The sequence below is a fragment of the Panthera pardus genome, unplaced genomic scaffold, assembly GCF_024362965.1.
Source record: "Panthera pardus isolate Hobbes unplaced genomic scaffold, ASM2436296v1 HiC_scaffold_27, whole genome shotgun sequence".
Classification (NCBI taxonomy): Eukaryota; Metazoa; Chordata; class Mammalia; order Carnivora; family Felidae; genus Panthera; species Panthera pardus.
The window spans coordinates 116,369,411-116,386,339 of record NW_026526843.1 but is presented as its reverse complement, the minus strand read 5'-3'; the positions used below and the strand labels follow the sequence as shown (position 1 = coordinate 116,386,339).

The window sequence follows — 16,929 nt, the reverse complement described above, 5'->3', positions numbered from 1 at the left end:
CCCTCTCTGTTTTTATCTCAGTTTTCCTTCCCTTCCCCTATGGTCATCTGCAGTGTTTCTTAAATTCCACATATGAGTGAAATCATAGGACATCTGTCTTTCAGTGACTGACTTATTTTGCTCGGGATAATACACTCATTCCATCCGCTTTGTTGCAAGTGGCAAGATTTCATTCTTTTTGATCGCCGAGTAATATTCCATTGTGTGTGTGTTGGGGGGGGGGATGGATATATGTATATACCACATCTTCTTTATCCGTTCATCAGCGACTTGATTACAAAGCACATCTATGTGCTTTGTAGTTGTACAGGACATATGAAGATGTGCTAACACAGAACTCGGTCTGCATAGAAAAGGCGACTGTGACAACAGTGATGGTGACAGTCACAGCCTAGGGCGTACTCATTCTATGCTGAACATTGTACTAAGGTGTGCTCCATAGGTTTTCCAATCAATCCTTATAATAAGATTAATTATTTTCAGCATTTTATGAATATGGAAACTGAGGCATAGAGAGGTTAAGACACCGGCTGAGCTTCATGTATCTGGTATGACGAGTCCAGGTTTGTTATCTCTCTCCAAGGAGAATTCTCTTAACCAGGGCAGATTGTATAACTGGTATACTGAGTGACGATTGGAAAACACCAGCTTCTTTCACACATTTGATTCTTCCGAAAGGATATCCAGATTGTAGAGGAAGCTGAATCAGAATGCGTTGATTCATACAAGGCTTTGGCATAGGAATGACTACTATGCGGCCTGGTCTTACGAGATCTTAGGTCCATCAACGACTCGCTTTTGGAAGAAGGACTTCACCAGGTAGGTTCAGTTTCCAGGCAGGTAGTTGGAGTAATGAAGGACCGCAAACATTGAATTTAGGCAACAGCAGGAGAAACAGGGTGAAAAGCGTAGTTCTCAGTTCATGGGTCCCGGGAATCCAGACAGCTGCTGAAGGTCCAGGGTAGACAAATTCTGTGAGCTGTAGTGGTGGTCTCCAAACTTATTTGTTCACACGTCACCTCAGCAAAAACTGCTAAGCCTGTCCATATATGCACATGTCTGTGTATGTCTATATATGTTTATAGATCACACACAGTAGGCCCCTCACACCCGTGCTGTCGCTTTCGGCGGTTTCAGTTACCCGCGGTCACCTGCGGTCCAGAAGTAGGTGATCCTTCTGCTGACATATCGTTGGAAGGTCGGTTAGTAGCCCAGCACTCCATCACAGCGCCTGCGCCACTAACCTCACTGCACCTCCTCGCGCGGGCGCTGTGTCCTGTCATCGTCACAAGAAGGGTGAGTACGGCACAATAAGACCTTTTGAGTGAGACCACATTCACATCATTTTTGTTACAGTACATTGTTGTAATTGTTCTATTTTGTTACTACTTCTTGCTGTCCATCTCTTACTGTGCCTCATTTATAAATTAAACTCTATCACAGGTATGTACGCATAGGACACAACATAGCATTTATAGGGTTTGGTGCTACCCAGGGGTTCACGCGTCCACTGGGGGTCTTGGAATGCATCTCCCTCAGATAAGGGAGGCTGACTGTACTACTGAATTAATATATTAAGAGATCTTAAATGAGATTTTTAAACACGCATCAAGTTTAGTAAAGTTTTGTAAAGTAATGGACTGAATGTTGTCTCATGGTTTTTTAAAAGTTTTAATTCCAATATACTTACCATACAGTGTTACATTAGTTCCAGGTGTGCAATATAGTGATTCGGCGATTCCGTGCATCGACTCGGTGTTCATCACAAGTAGACTCCTTAATCTGCATCGCCTGTTCCCCCATAGCACCTCCCCACCTTCTGCCCCTCTGGTGACCATCAGTGTGTTTTCTGTAGTTAAGAGGCTGTTTCTTGGTTTGTCTCTCTCTCTCTTTTTTTCCCTTTGTTCTGTTTCTTAAATTCCACATATGAGTAAAATCAGATGGTATTTGTCTTTCTCTGACTTATTTTGCTTAGTGTGACACTCTAGTTCTATTCGTGTCTCATGTCATTGTAGACAGCAAGATTTCATTCCTTTTTTATGGCTGAATAATATTCCCCCCCCCCCCCACATCTTTATCCATTCATCTATCGATGGACGCTTAGCCTGCTTCCTCATGGTTTTTATTTTTACTGAAAAAATATGCTAGTGGTGTGTTTTTATAGTCTGGATATTTAATTTTAAAAGATTTCACAAATTTTGATGACTTTGTGCCACCATTAGCCAATTTCTCAGGTAGAAATATACTTTTGTGGTGCGATTGATGGTTAACAGTAATGGATGTTAATTAATTCGTATGTAGGGAGTCTTCTTAATTTTGATGTCCTGTAGCTGATTTCTCCTCAGATCTGATTGCATGAGTATTTTTCAAATACTGCATATCACAACCTATCGTGGGTTATAATAGTAATAGTAACTAATACCAGTTTTTAATAAAATAGAAGGGAAAATGTTAGAGTACATAATTAAGAGGTATTGTTTTGAGAAACTCTTATCTCGTGTATATACCTATAGCTCTATATTTGTAAATACTTACATGTCTATAGATACATATCTAAATACTGAATCAGGATGTGAAATGTGGCAGTCACACTTTTGAAAATATTGAATTAGATCATTATTTTTTTACTCAGGACTTGTCATTGTTAAAGAGCTTATGCTAGGTGACAGAGAAAAGTAAACTATTTTCTCTTGTTTTTAAAAAAAATTTTTTTAACATTTATTTATTTTGAGAGAGAGACAGAGAGAGACAGAGTGCGAGTGGGGGAGGGGCAGAGAGAGAGGGAGACACAGAATCTGAAACAGGCTCGAGCCAGTTTCAGCACAGAGCCCGATGCAGGGCTCGAACTCAAGAACCGTGAGATACTGACCAGAGCCGAAGTCGGACACTTAACCGACTGAGCCACCCAGGTGCCCCTATTTTCTTTTGTTTTTTTAATGTTTGTTTACTTTTGAGAGAGAGACAGAGTGGGGGAGGGGCAAAGAGAGAGGGGGTCAGAGGATTGGAAGCTGGCTCTGCACTGACAGCAGAGAGCCCAATGTGGGGCTCAAACTCACAAACTGTGAAATCACAACTTGAGCTGAAGTTGGATGCTTAGCCGACTGAGCCACCCAGGCGCCCCAAACTCTATTTTCTTACTTTTCAATTATGCTTGTGTAATTTGCATTAGTGTCAGTCCTTGACAAGTAGAGAATATAATCTGTAAATTCACTTAGGTCCATGTTAGGACCTTAGGTCCGCTTAAGGTCCACATCAACTGCAACAGAACCAAAGTATTCCGGGTGCCTGACAGAACCCTTGATAACTCATTTCCCTCGGGAGAGTTCCAGCAACGTACCAGGTTCATGGCCTTTAGACATCCCCACTGAGAGAGAGTGCCACTGACAATCTTTATATGACCTGTTAGCAAAGCTTAATTTCTTTCCTATTATTTTAGACCAAAAAAAATGCATTTAAATAAAAGTGCTGATATTTTTATCCTGCACCCCAGTGGACTGTGTTGGGCCACACCCTGTGGAGCACAGTCTCTGCTTTGTAGGCACGTTCTCCACTGGCAGCCACCCCTGCCTTCTGTTCTGACCTCATGTCACACAACTGTCCCTGCTCTGGCCTAATCACACTGAACACACCAAACAGATTCCTGTCTCAGGGCATTTGAACCAGTGGTTCTCATTACCCGACATGATCTCTATGAGTCTAGCTCTTTGTCATGATGCAAGATTTGGTTCAAAGGATACCCTCTTGAAGAGGCCTTCCTGATTACTGTATTTCACAGAGCCCCCTCCTCTTTCCATAGCCCCCAGTTACTCTCTATTCTCTTTCTGTTCTATTGCTCTCTTTGATTTATTTATTTTTACAGAACTTACCACTATCTGTTTAATCCCCCTCACACATTCTAAGCCCCTCTAGAATGGGATCTTGTCTCTACAGTCCACCCCCCATATCCCCAGGATGTTTTGGGGGCTGGTAAATATTTATGGCGAGATTCAACATTTCTCCTGTCCCTCTGCCTCACTTGAACCAGTGCCTTTGGATCTAGTCTTTTCATTTGTGTCTGAAAACAGTTCCTCCCCATGATATCAGTTGGCAGAGACACTGTATTAGGAAGGATGGGGTGGTTGATTGTAGGGTAAGCTGGATGCTGTGAGAACTCCCTGGAAGTAATACTTGTGACCTAAGGATTGGGTAGGGATGCTTGTCCTGGAAATCCTGATGACTTATTTCTGGTAATGAAGTGATTAGTCCACTTTTATGTCTGAGAACAGAGACCTTCACAATTGCAGGTGAATTATGCTTTTAGCTCTAAAGGAGATCAAATTTTTGTGTTCCATAGATAATTTCCCCGATCAGAAATTTGATCTCCAACTGGAGATGTTTTCTTGAGACACAATTAATAGAGTCTGCTAAATTTTATCCCTGAAGACAAAATATTACACTCTGAATTTGGAGTTAACCAACTGTACCTAAATTCCCTACCATCCTGCCTTATGTCTGGTACTCGGTAGACTCTTAATAGGTATCAGTTAGATGAATAAATAAATAACCACAGTCATGGGGGTTTGGTCTGATCTGGCTCTGACATTATTCAGCTGTGCTACCTAGATCAGGGTCTGACAAACTATGGTTCATAGGCCAAGTCCAGGCCACCACAGTTTTTATAAATAAAGTTTTATTGGAACACAGTCATGCTCATTTGTTTAAGTATTGCCTTTCACACCATAGTGGCAGAGTTGAGTAGGTGTGACAGAGATGAGATAGCCCACAAAGCTTAAAATATTTACCCTCTGGACATTTATAGGAAAAGTTTGCTGACCCCTGGGCTGGGGAATGCCACTTAACTTCTCCAGGCATTGATTTGGTCATTCATAAAATGAGTTGAATGGACTCAGTGATGTCCAAGGTCCTTCTCAAAGCTTACATCCGCATTTTCTAGATTCTAAGATACTATGTTCCTAAAGAAACTCAAAGTGAATGGACTTAAGGTTACCCTCACTGTCTTCTTAGAAAACATATGATTTCATGAAGCTGTGTTTTCATTAAATGGAGATATAGGTTTTGCCACATTTATCTGAAAGACATACGGAATGTTGCAGGTTGACGTTTATTTCTCTGGTTTGGTGTTTAAGTGTTTGGAGGAGTAGATGTATTATGCTGCTTAGTACCTTCCCACTGCTTTTGCCAAGGGCTCTGCTGAAGTAAAAGTCAAGAGTTTGTAAAGAAACTGATAAGTGGGTTTGCTTACAATCTATAATGCTTTAAGTGGGGGTCTGGTATATTGAGCTAAGAAGTAAAAAATAACATTAAATATAACATTAAAATCTCAGCTTGGCTTACTGTGAGGTCATTCATGGTCCAGATAAGAAAATCATTCACTGCTACATGTTGCAGGAGAACAATTCTGGTCCGGGAAGAGACAAAAATTGTCTTCGTTAAGTTAGAATCAATTACTCTATCTTGATTGGTTTTCTCGTTTGGGCTTAAATTATAAGTGCTTAAGTACATAAAAGCCCTGTGGATCCCTTTGAAAGATCATCAGCCCTGCAAAAATTTTGTTCAGGTCGCGAAACTTGTAATGGGTATTTCTTCTCATACTTGCCTTCCGCTTGCCTTCCTCCAATTACTGTTGACTGCACGCTTCATCACAGATCACAGAAAATGAGCATCACCATCAGATCACGTAGTCAGGACTTTCTAACAAACTGAACAGCAACAAAAATAGAATACGTTGAAGTTTTATGAGAGGATAAGCAATGAATTGCAATTCTGGGACTCTGTCCCTCCCTCTTTCAACATTTCCTGACCATGTACTATGTGGCAGTTCTATACCAGGAGCTGGAATATCTCAGGTATATGTTATCTTTCATAGATTGCACATCTATAGCAATTTAGAGATTTCACACCATGATCCCACTTGGTTCTCACACGAGACTTTGGGAGAGAATCAGAACAAGGATTCCATCTACCCCTAAGGTTTATGTGGGACCCCTCTGTGGGAATACTGGAGTGAGGGAATGGAGATGGGAGCTCAGCCTGACTGCCTGGAGAAACTCCGGCCTCCTCCATGTGAGGTTTTTTGTTTTGTTTTGTTTTAGAAGGGATCTTGGTGTGCTCTGGCGAACGCCTGGCACCTCCATCTCACTGATCTGAGGTAGGGAGCAGAAAAAGGTCAGTGACAAGGTACAAGGGCCCTAATTCCTAAGTTCCACCCTACTCTGTCTTCCAGACCCAAGCAGGAGGCTGGATTTTCAGCTCGCAGTGAGAGTGGCCCTTCTGAGCCTGCAGAATTCCCGGATAACTCTGGTGCTTCCCCAACACCCCCTCTCCTAACCAAACTCAAAGAGCTCCTTCCTCCTTGGGTGTAGAGTGCTTGCACGGGCATCTCTGAAATGTGAAAATTCTTTGCACATCATCCATCAGTGCTTGATGGTGACCTGGCAATAATAGAAACCGCATCTTAGACCTGTCAATAGGTAACTCTGCCTTTGGGTAAGTGACTCTCTGAGCTTTAACACCCTGACTTGTGAAATAGGGGAGTTGGACTAGATTATCTTTGAGGTCTTTCCCGGTTCTTGCTTGCCATGCTTTTTGGACTTACATTTGATTCCCAAATTAACTCAGTTTATATAGGGCTCCTGATCCAGAGATATCACTATAGCAGATGCTGTCACGGCAGTGCGTGTTCACATCCCCTTGGCACTCACCGTTTCTGCAGGCTTTCACTATCACTCTGCCAGAGGCTTTCATCTGGCTGCCGAGACATGCTTGGCTGCAAATGCTGGGGAATTCAGATCCTCAGGAGTGGTCCTCAATTAATGCCAAATGCGAGCTGAAGAAGGATATTGCAGCATCCTTGTTCCTTGGGGGAGACATCTCTCAAGCAGGTTCTTGCTTATCCACAAGCAGTAACTGGTTAGTTAATGCACACTGCATTGACTTCTTCCCTTCCTTCTCTTACATCACCTCCCAAATGAACCACTTGCAATCAGATCCTTATCTCAGGGCTTGCTTCTGGGGGAATCCACCCTAAGATCAGTCCCAAGCAAGTCCTATTGTGATTCATCTAGTAGCACATGCATTGGTTCACAGTGGTCAGTTCCTTGAGGAATGTGTCTTGTTTACCCGGACTGGGGTTACCAGATTTAGCAAATAGAAATACAGGAACTCTAGTTATTTCTCAATTTCAAATAGTGTCAAATAATTGCTTAGTGCAAGTATATCCCATCTCAAATATTACATGATGTATACTTATACTAAAAAAAAATCATTGTTTACTTGAAATTCAATTATAATGGGAGTCCTGTCTTCTATCGGTCATCCTTAATCCCCGTTCTCATTGGGAGCAGTGGTCATTGCACCTAGACCGACACCAGGGCTGAGGAAAGGAGGGTGATTGGGATTGGCTTAGAAGATATAGAGCGTAGAGGGAGGGAGGGAGGCAGACCTGAATAGCAATGCTTAGAGATAAAGACATGTTGAGTACCAACTAGTAGATGGGTGTGAGGTGGTAGATAAGGAATGATCAATTCAAAGAGCTTGGGCAAGGAGGCAAAAACGGGGTACAAGAAAACTGCAAGCTGCAGTTTCAAACATTGTGGGGAAGGAGGTGCCAAAGTCAGCGAACTTGCCGAGACGTTATCGATTTCTCTAGCCCTATTGCCTCGCACAGTGCCTGGCTCACTCTGGGCGCTCACTAAACATTAAATGAATGATGGGGTAGGAAGATTGGTGGAAATAAGAAATTCTGCCATTGTGAGCTTTATGGAAAATGGTGCCCACTAAAAAATGCACAGGGCCTTTTAGAGCAATGACTTGCATCTGATTATAGAAGCATAGAAAATATGAATTGCTATGTGAATTCTAAGTAATGAGCTTTTCTAATCCTTTCCTCATTTTTCATTGCAGGTACAATTCAACTTAAATCTTTCATGGCTAGTCGGGTTTTTGAATGCCACTTGTATGTTCAAAGCTAATTTACTTAATAGCTAACTTATCTGAACCTTGACCAATATTATTGGAGCATTTAGATTGACAGAGAGTTTGGGATGAAAATTCCCTATTCAATTTCAGAAGATTGTAATCAATTTATGTTTTTAATGACATTTCCTTTTCTTTCTGCAGGAAGGATAAAATCTCATCCTAGGTCTATTATTTCTAGCTATAAGTTCAAAGTTGAAAAAGATTGGTTTTATCCTCAGCAAGCGATGTGATATTTCCTAACTCTTTGGTAGAGAAAATGAAGAGAAATACAAAAATAAACGTCAGCATTTAGATAATAGAAAAGTAGTGCTAACACATCCTCAATTTTCATTAAAGTCAGCTTTTGTTACTAGAGAAAAATGTTTTTTTTTAATTTTTTTAATGTTTATTCATTTTTGAAAGACAGAGAGAGACAGAGCACAAGCAGGGGTGGGGCAGAGTTGGGGGGCAGACACAGAATCCAAAGCAGGCTCCAGGCTCTGAGCTGTCAGCACCGTGAGATCATGACCTGAGTCGAAGTTGGATGCTCAACCGACTGAGCCCCCCAGGCGCCCCAAGAAAAACGTTTTTATGAAACAATAAGCAGGCTGGTCTCCAAAGGGTGGTTTCAGCTTAAAATCATTTCTTCTGTAGATGATGTATCTTTAGAGTTAATATGTCCATTCTGTGTTAACTGTGTGTCAACCACATGAGAAGGGCAGAAATCTGTATATGGAGAAGTACTAAAAATGCACCTAGGAATTCAAAATAATATACATTTTAATGTAAAATTAAAGATGTACTTGTTCTAAGCTTTCTATCAAAAGTAAAAGTCTTCTCCGATGCCATAGAGAAAAGAAAGCAGAAAACCATAAACCCAAAATGGAGTCACTTGTGCTAGGCCCGTGTCACCAAATCAGGGCTTAATACCTAACATAACTGCAGTTTCCGACTTCCCTGTGAGTGTAGTCTTACCGGGTCAGTCTGGAGTTTTCTGGTTAGCACCAGTGAGGTAATCTGCCACAAAGAGCCCCTTCTGTTCCCCAAAGGGAGGTGAGGTAATCTGCTCACTCTTTATCGCTGCTCTCTTCTGTCTATAAAAGCCTTCCATTTTGTATAGCTCCTTGGGCTCCTTTCTACTTACTAGATGGGATGCTGCCCAATTCATGAATCGTTCAATAAAGCCAATTAAATCGTTAAGTTTTACTCCACTGTATGTTTGGTATTTGAGGGAGCCCCTCAAAGCTGCTTTTTGACCTGTTACTTCGAGGTGTATTACCAAATCTGTGTGGTACTCTCATGGAAGTTTGCAGAGGAAGTAAAAGGAGGTCTCCTCTTTCTGAGAGTGTCAGGGTCAGTTATTCAGACCAATTCTCTGGATAAAATCTTCTTAGAAAGCTTAAAATTACTGAAGAGCTGACTAAAGCACAAAAGTGAAGGAAAATGTAAAATAACAAGCGTTGACCAGAATGTGGTGAATTGAAACCCTTGGGCATTGCTGTGGGAATGAAAAATGGTGTAGCTGCCGTGGAAAACAGTTTGGCAGTTTCTCAAAAAGTTAAACATAGAAATACCGTATGATCCAGCAATTTCGCTCCTAGGTGTATATTCAAAAGAACTGAAAGTAGGAACTCAAACATACTTGTACACCAATATTCATAGCAACATCTGTCACGATATCCAAAAGGTGGAAACAACCCAAGTGTCTGTCAGCAGATGAATGGATAAAAATGTGGTCTGTCCATACCGTGGGATATTATTCATCTACAAAAAGGAATGAGGGGGGCGCCTGGGTGGCTCTTTTGGTTAAGGGTCTGACTTGGGCTCAGGTCGTGATCTCAAGGTTCATGGGTTCAAGTCCCGCGTCCGGGCTCTGTGCTGACAGCTCAGAGCCTTGAGCCTGCTTTGGATTCTGCCTCTCCCTCTCTCTCCCTGCCCCTCCCCTGCGCGTGCACACTCTCTCTCTCTCTCTCTCAAAAAAAAAAAATAAACATTAAAAAAAATTAAAAAGGAATGAAATTCTCATGCATGTTACAACATGGATGAACTTTGAAGGCATTCTGTTGAGTAAAATAAGCCAAACACTAAAAAACAAATACTGTCTGGCTTCACTTATACCAGATCCCTAGAATAGGCTATTTCATAGAGACAGAAAGTAGAACAGAGACGACCAGGGGCTGTGGGGAGGAGCAATTGGGGAGTTGTTGCTTAAGGGGTACAGAGTTTCTTCTGGGGATGATGCAAAAGTTCCGGAAATGGGTAGTGGTGATGGCTGCATGGCATTGTGAGTGTACTTAATGTCACTGAATCGTCCATTTAAAAATGGTTAAAACAGCAAATTTAATATTGTGTATATTTAATCACAGAAAAAAAGAAGGAAAAAAAAATGAAGGAGAAACCTGACAGGTAAATGAGCACAGAAGCTGCTTTTGACCTGAAGGCATTTACCAATTTTCAGAAAATTAAGACCTGTTCTTCACAGCCTCCTGCAGCAGGAGACAGAAAGCAAAGCACAGAGTCTTTTTGTTGGGTTTTTAATATTCATCTCATTGATTTTATCCTGACTGTGTCCGCGAAGTTTCTGAATCAGAGACAGACTGTCATTAGTGTTATTTACATAACAATCATTGCATTGACCGCCCCTCCTTGTCCCAGACCTTACCCCCTGGGGCCTCAAAATGAAAGTCAGGTGGAAAAATCTGTCCTGTGAGGGGCCAGATGATCCATAGGTGAGCAATGGAGAAGAATGGATTTTCTCTGCATGTATACTGGAGAATGAGATAGCTGCCCCCTCGCTTCTCTCAAAAAGAGGGAATAAAACTTTGCCTCCTGGGGATGGGATGAAAGGATCCTGGGTTCTCACTCTAACCTTTTAGTATGTGATTAAATCTTTTTCAGGACCAGATAAGCCTGAATGTCGCTGGCTCTCCAAGGCCCTGAGCCTCATTTTTCCCTTGAAATGTTAACACATACCTCCAGAGTTAAGTGAATCTCTCCAGAGTTCTCTCACTATATACAGTTCTAAATTACCTTCCCAAGGCTGCTCTTAGCTCTGGATCCCAAGTTTTCAGCAAGATTTATTCAGAAATCCCCACCTCTGCAGAAACACAAAACTATTTTCTCTGCACCCACACTGTTGAAGACCAGGCTTTAAAAAAATTTCTTTGTTAAAGTTCTGTTTATCAGCTCTTTCTAGTACTTAAGAATGATTTCCCCTTCTCACCGCTTCTATTCAACATTGCACTGGAGGTTCCAACAAGTACATTCAGACAAGAGGAAGAAGTGGGGGGAGAAGGACTCGGTGAGGAAGAAGCAAAATTGATTTCATGCGCAGGTTACACAATCATCTATGTAGAAAATGCTAAAGCATCTACAAGAAGCCTACTAGAACGAACTATAAGTGAGTTTAGCAAAATTGTACACAAGTACCTCTAACCTACGGCAGAACGTGATAGCTGCTTTTATAGAGGTACTGTGTCCTTTAGAAGTACTGAAGTGGGGACATTAATTCTCTTGGAGAAAGTAGAAGGCATCATAGGAGGTAAGCTGTGAATCACGTGTTTGAGGAAGGATTGATCTGGGTCAGGAAGAAGGCAATTGGTGTTCTGATGGGAGGACAGGGAAAAACACAAATGTTTGGAGGTGGAAAATCGTGGTGCTGAAATGCCGGACCTTGAATGTCAGACCCCAAATTAAGGACTTTATCTGAACGACTTGAAATAATTTTCCACACCTTCCTTAGAGTGTTATGTAATTATCTTCTCAACTATAAAATAGTAGGCTTACTTCTTTTTCTATTGGCTAGTCAAAAGAGATGATTATGTTCATAAGTAATTTAAATTGACCTTAGTATTTTGAAGCAGGCAAAATAATCCAGTTTGATGTAAAAGCAAATGAAAACATGAAATGAACATTTTCCAATCTGCTGCTCTTGGATATTTACCATCTTTCTACATAATCCTAGAATATAAGCTTTTCGAGGGTAGCACCATGTGATCTGAGTCTTTCACGTTTGCCACCGTGCAGGCCATTCAGTAGGCGTTTAATCCTTGCTCTCCAGCGATGATGTAAAACTGCAATCATCTAGGTGGTAACTCTTGACATTATTAAAAAATGAGTGCTTCCAAGAAAAGAAAAATCCACAGCACACAGCCAAACAATAAATATGGGAAATAGGCTAGAAATAGATTTATTTCTTAAAGCCCCTGCTTCTAGGACCCAGCGCTTAACTGGAGTGTCCTTCCCCCATCCAGGTCACATTGAGCAGCCTGGACATTTCCCAAGGCAGACAGCTTCCTCCTCCTGTAATCCAGTCCGTAGAGGAGGACGTGGTTTTCCCTGATTCCGAACACCATTCCGCTTTATTAAAAACTCTTTCTCCTTCCTATCCCAAAGCAGATGGGGCATGCACCTCTCTTTCCCTGCCTATTCAGTACTCTCTCATAGGAACCTCCGAGCACAAACCTGAGCCCTTCGGAGCCGACCCCTTCACACCAATTTCCAAAATAAGCCCTGGAGTGGACAGACAGACGTGCAGACACAGTTGACCATGTGAGCAACTCGCCTTGCTTGGGATCACACCCGCTCCTACTCAGAAAGGAAATTCTGAGGCTCTGAACACTGTTCTTTCTCCCAAGACAACTTTCTGTCTGTAAGATTTCTCCCTTAGGCATACTATTCTTAATGAGAAGATGTCCACCATCGCCCGTGGACTTGAACTGCACTTTTGTTTTTGAAACCATGTGCCTCATTTTCTCAGTGTTGAATTTAAATAGACTGCTGTTATTGTATTTAGTTGAAAAGACTTTTTTTTTTTTTACACTAATATGAGGCTCATAAGGAAACATCCCAACTGGGTTGGTTAAGGTTACCCGAACAGGCAGGGAATCTATGTCCTCATTATCTCTGCCTTGATTTGTTTGGCTGTCAAAGATCTGCTCAGAATAGTTTGCAAGAACAAACCCTACTTGCAATGGGATGACAGAAACTGAGGTAAAATGAAGAATATGTAACAAAGGAGAAACTAGCATATTAAAAAAAATTTAATGTTTTTTTATTTTGGAGAGAGAGTGCGCTAGTGGAGAAGGGGCAGAGAGAGAGGGAGACACAGAATCCCAAGCAGGCTCCAGGCTCTGAGTTGTCAGCACAGTGCCCGACGTGGGGCTTGAACCCACGGACCGTGACATCATGACCTGAGTCGAAGCTGGACGCTTAACTGACTAAAGCACCCGGGCGCCCCTCGTGTATTTTAAACAGCAGGTTTGGGAGACTTGCAAACTATAGTAGTGTGTTATTTCGAAACAGAACCAATAGAATACATCCACGCACACACACACACACACACACACACATATTTGGACAAGGGTTCATAGAGCTGTCTTATAAGGAATTGGTTCACATGATTATGGAGGCTGAGAAAACCCCATCATCTGCCATCTGTAAACTGGAGACCCAGGAGAACCAATGGTATAAGTTCCAGTCAGAGTGCAGGAGAAGACCCATGTCCCAGCTCAAAAATAGGCAGAGAGAGCAAATTCTCCCTTCCTCCACCTTTTGTTCGATTCAGACCTCCAATGGATTCTCTAAGGCCCACCCACCCTGGGGAGGGAAATTCCTTTATTCCATCTACTGGTTCAAATGTTAACCCATTCAGATGCACACTCACAGGTACACGTAACATGATGTTTAACCAAATATCTGGGCACCCCACGGCCCAGTCAGGGAGACACAGAATTAATCATCACACGTAGTGAGCAGTTTAGCGAAAGTCCATGGAGAGTTGATATTCCCCACTTAAAATGTGTGTCAATTTGGACAAATCAAATTGGCCACCTGCATATGAGTCCTGTGGCTCACCCACTTTGACTTGACTTTGCCTGCCACCGGTCTTTGGCATGAGCCTATCTCAAATGTAAATGGCATCCCTCCTCTTTTGAACAACTTCACTAAAGCAATGGGTCTAGAACAGCAGTTTCAACCGGGGGTGATTCTACCTCAAGGGGATATTTGGCAATGTCCAGAGACATTTCTGGTCATCACAACTGGGGAGATGCTATTGGCTTCTAGTGGTTGGAGGCCAGGGACGCTGCTAAACAACCTCCAGTGTGCAGGGCTGCCCTATAACAAAGAAGTATCCAGCCCAAAATGTCAATGATGCTGAGGCTGAGAAATCCTGTTCTAGAGAGAAAGAGACAGTCCACACTGCTCAACACATTATGCCCCACATGTCCCCTGTCTTTGTCATGAGAAACCAATGCTTTCTGAAAGCTTTCTAGATCGGGATTTTTCCACTGAGTTTAAATTACTGGGTAGGATCTAGTGTTAAAATTGGCAACTTTTGAATAACTGCATTAAGGTAGACACGTTACATATCAAATTTGGATGAGATGCAGGAAAGCCATGAGAGAAGTTAAGCGGCACTTTGAAATCGAAGAGAACTGTGTGGATGGTGTGCAGGTGGCTTTATTCCAGCTCATAGCGCAAAATACCCCATAGTGAGTTCTCAGATGAGGAAGAGCAAATACTCATTTTCGTCAGACGCAAATTGCTGAAACTGCAGTTATGACCTCTTCAGACCTTCAGAAGGTGCCAGTTCCTTCCCAGTATGACACCACTGTGATTCTAACTGCACTGGGTTGTCTTGAGCCAATAGGGGTCAGTGGGCAAAACTTCAGAAATCTTGTTTCTTGACTTGCCAGTTTGTGTGCTCTATTGCAAACCTGATTGCTTTTTTCTTAAATGGTAACCTGTACGTCTTTGCTCATGGTCAGGAAAAAAAAAAGTCCCTGTTAATAATTTACAAAAGACAGAGCTCCTCCTCTCTTGCATCCTCAAATCTCTCAAAACACGTGATCGTCTAAGCATATCTGGTTTCCAAGTAGCTGAGTGAGGAAATATGATTGGCCTCTCAGCATTGATTCCTCCTCTCCTTCCTCTCTCACTCTTCTTGCCTAGCAGTTGTTTGCTACGAGACGGTCATTGTTCCTATAAACGAATAAAGAACAGAGTTCTTTCTTTCCATCCTTAGGAAAAGGTGGGCTGTTTTGCCTTCCTACCATGGACGAGGATCTTGAAGGAGAAACTTGGCAGACCTTTTCCATTCCCTGGGGCTTCGGCCAGGCAGTAGAGGATGAAGGAGGACATACATGCCAGTGAGTAACAGTCCTCAAGTACAAATAGCAGGGGTCCTGTCATTGCTTCCTGAGATTAGCTCCTGGTTTTCAGTAGGATGGATTTATTTGGACAAGGGTTGAAAACCATGTCTCAGAATTATACAAAAATGATGCCTTTGATAGAAAAGCGATGAGATCCTTCTGAGTTTTGTCTCAGTAACTGTAATTTTTACAAAAAGAACATTTGGAGGTGAGGCAGGAATATCCTGCAAAAGAAAAGCATAACGTCATACACTACTCTGGCTGTTTATTTTCTCACGACTACATGTCCAGAGGCATGCTTTTGGGAAGAGAGAAACTGATTTTAGCTGCTCATCCTTATATATGGTATTCTAATCGGCTATCACTCACAGTAAACTTTTGACTGCACTTGTGCACTTTTTGCAAGGGAAATTGGGCTGTGCTGTGTTTATTTTCTTTTGAAAGTGAATGACACTTTCTTCTCAATGACAAATGTATCTATCAAGATGAAAACTTTTCTTCTTCTCAATGACAAACGTATCTATCAAGATGAAAACTTTTCATTGTTAAGCAGAAAATGCTATGTTGGCTATACAAATTAGTTTGTATTTAATTGCTTATCTTCAGTGGTCTTGATAAATAAGTGTTTCTCCCTTGGAAACCTATTTTACAGAAAGTGCAGATCCTTGATGAGTGGCTGATGGTTTATATAAATATGTAATTCTTTCTTGATTTTGTCTAAGTTTCAAGTATTTTGAAATTCTTGAAATTTGTCAGTGCTGCATGCATTTTGGAATGCAAATTGGAAAGTTTCCAGTCATTGTGCTATTCAGTGCTTTCTCATTAATCACTGGTACTTGTGAGTTTGTTTAAATGATATTCTTTCAGCAGATTCTATGATTATCGAGTGTTGCAGCATTGCAATAAGAACATTATGTGAAGGGGCACCTATAAAGGAACTGCCACAGGTTAAGAGAAGCTCTCCAAATGGGTAGAATTCATTACCCTGGACTTTTATCACTTGGGACTTTGAGCCAAATGTGTTTAGAGTTGCCATCATTTTCCATAATAGTAATCACTTGGTGGCACTATGTGTTTTAAAACAGTTTTGACAGTTTGCATGGGTGTGAATGAAACCTCTTTCCTTTCGTTGTAAGGAAAATTTAGAAAGTGACGTTGTCATTCTTTGGGACTAGAACATACGAAACAGCCTGATGTTTTGGAGCTAGCAACAGTGATCTCCCAAAAACTACTGTTCGCTTATGATGTAATTTCATTGGACAGCTTTTCTTTGTAGTGCACACATTTTCTTCCCGATTTCATACCTGAAAGATGAAATGATTGAATATACTTAGGCTAAAGAGAACAGCCGCTTAAGACAGGATCCTGAGCTTTGTGGCTCTTGCTTGTCTGATTAGTACCATGAAACGAAATAGATTTGGCTCCGAGCTCACTGAAGCATGTTGTTTACAGGTTTGGGAGAAAATAGATAATGAAAGGGATAAGGAATATTTTAAATCAGAACACTAAAGACAAACCACTGAATTCCAGTTGGATAGTTTGTTGGCCATACTTTTAACTCCATGTACCCAGTGAAAAGTCTAGTGTGTCTTGTTTTATTAGAATTAGTGCTAGATATGTGTCTAAAGACTGGAGTTCCGTGTTATCCCTGGATGTGCTTAGTCATTAGATGATTCAAGTTAATATATTATTAATTTTAATTTTATACATAAAATACTATTTTATTTTTATGACTCAACACAAAAAGCAACCATTATTATAACTTCAGCTCATTTCTGCAGTGGACGATGCTCTCGGGTATAGAACCATATAAATGTGG

General features: G+C 41.5%; 1 protein-coding gene across 5 annotated transcripts in view; it reads left to right on the top strand.

The window, feature by feature from the left end:
* Positions 1 to 16,929, top strand: part of FRMPD4 (FERM and PDZ domain containing 4) — an 843,299-nt gene that overhangs the window by 53,794 nt on the left and 772,576 nt on the right. For all 5 annotated transcript variants that reach the window (XM_053891835.1, XM_053891836.1, XM_019417876.2 and 2 more), the window contains exon 5: positions 14,984 to 15,107. In XM_053891835.1, the coding sequence (XP_053747810.1) occupies positions 14,984 to 15,107 (124 nt within the window). The remainder of the gene's footprint in view (positions 1 to 14,983; positions 15,108 to 16,929) is intronic.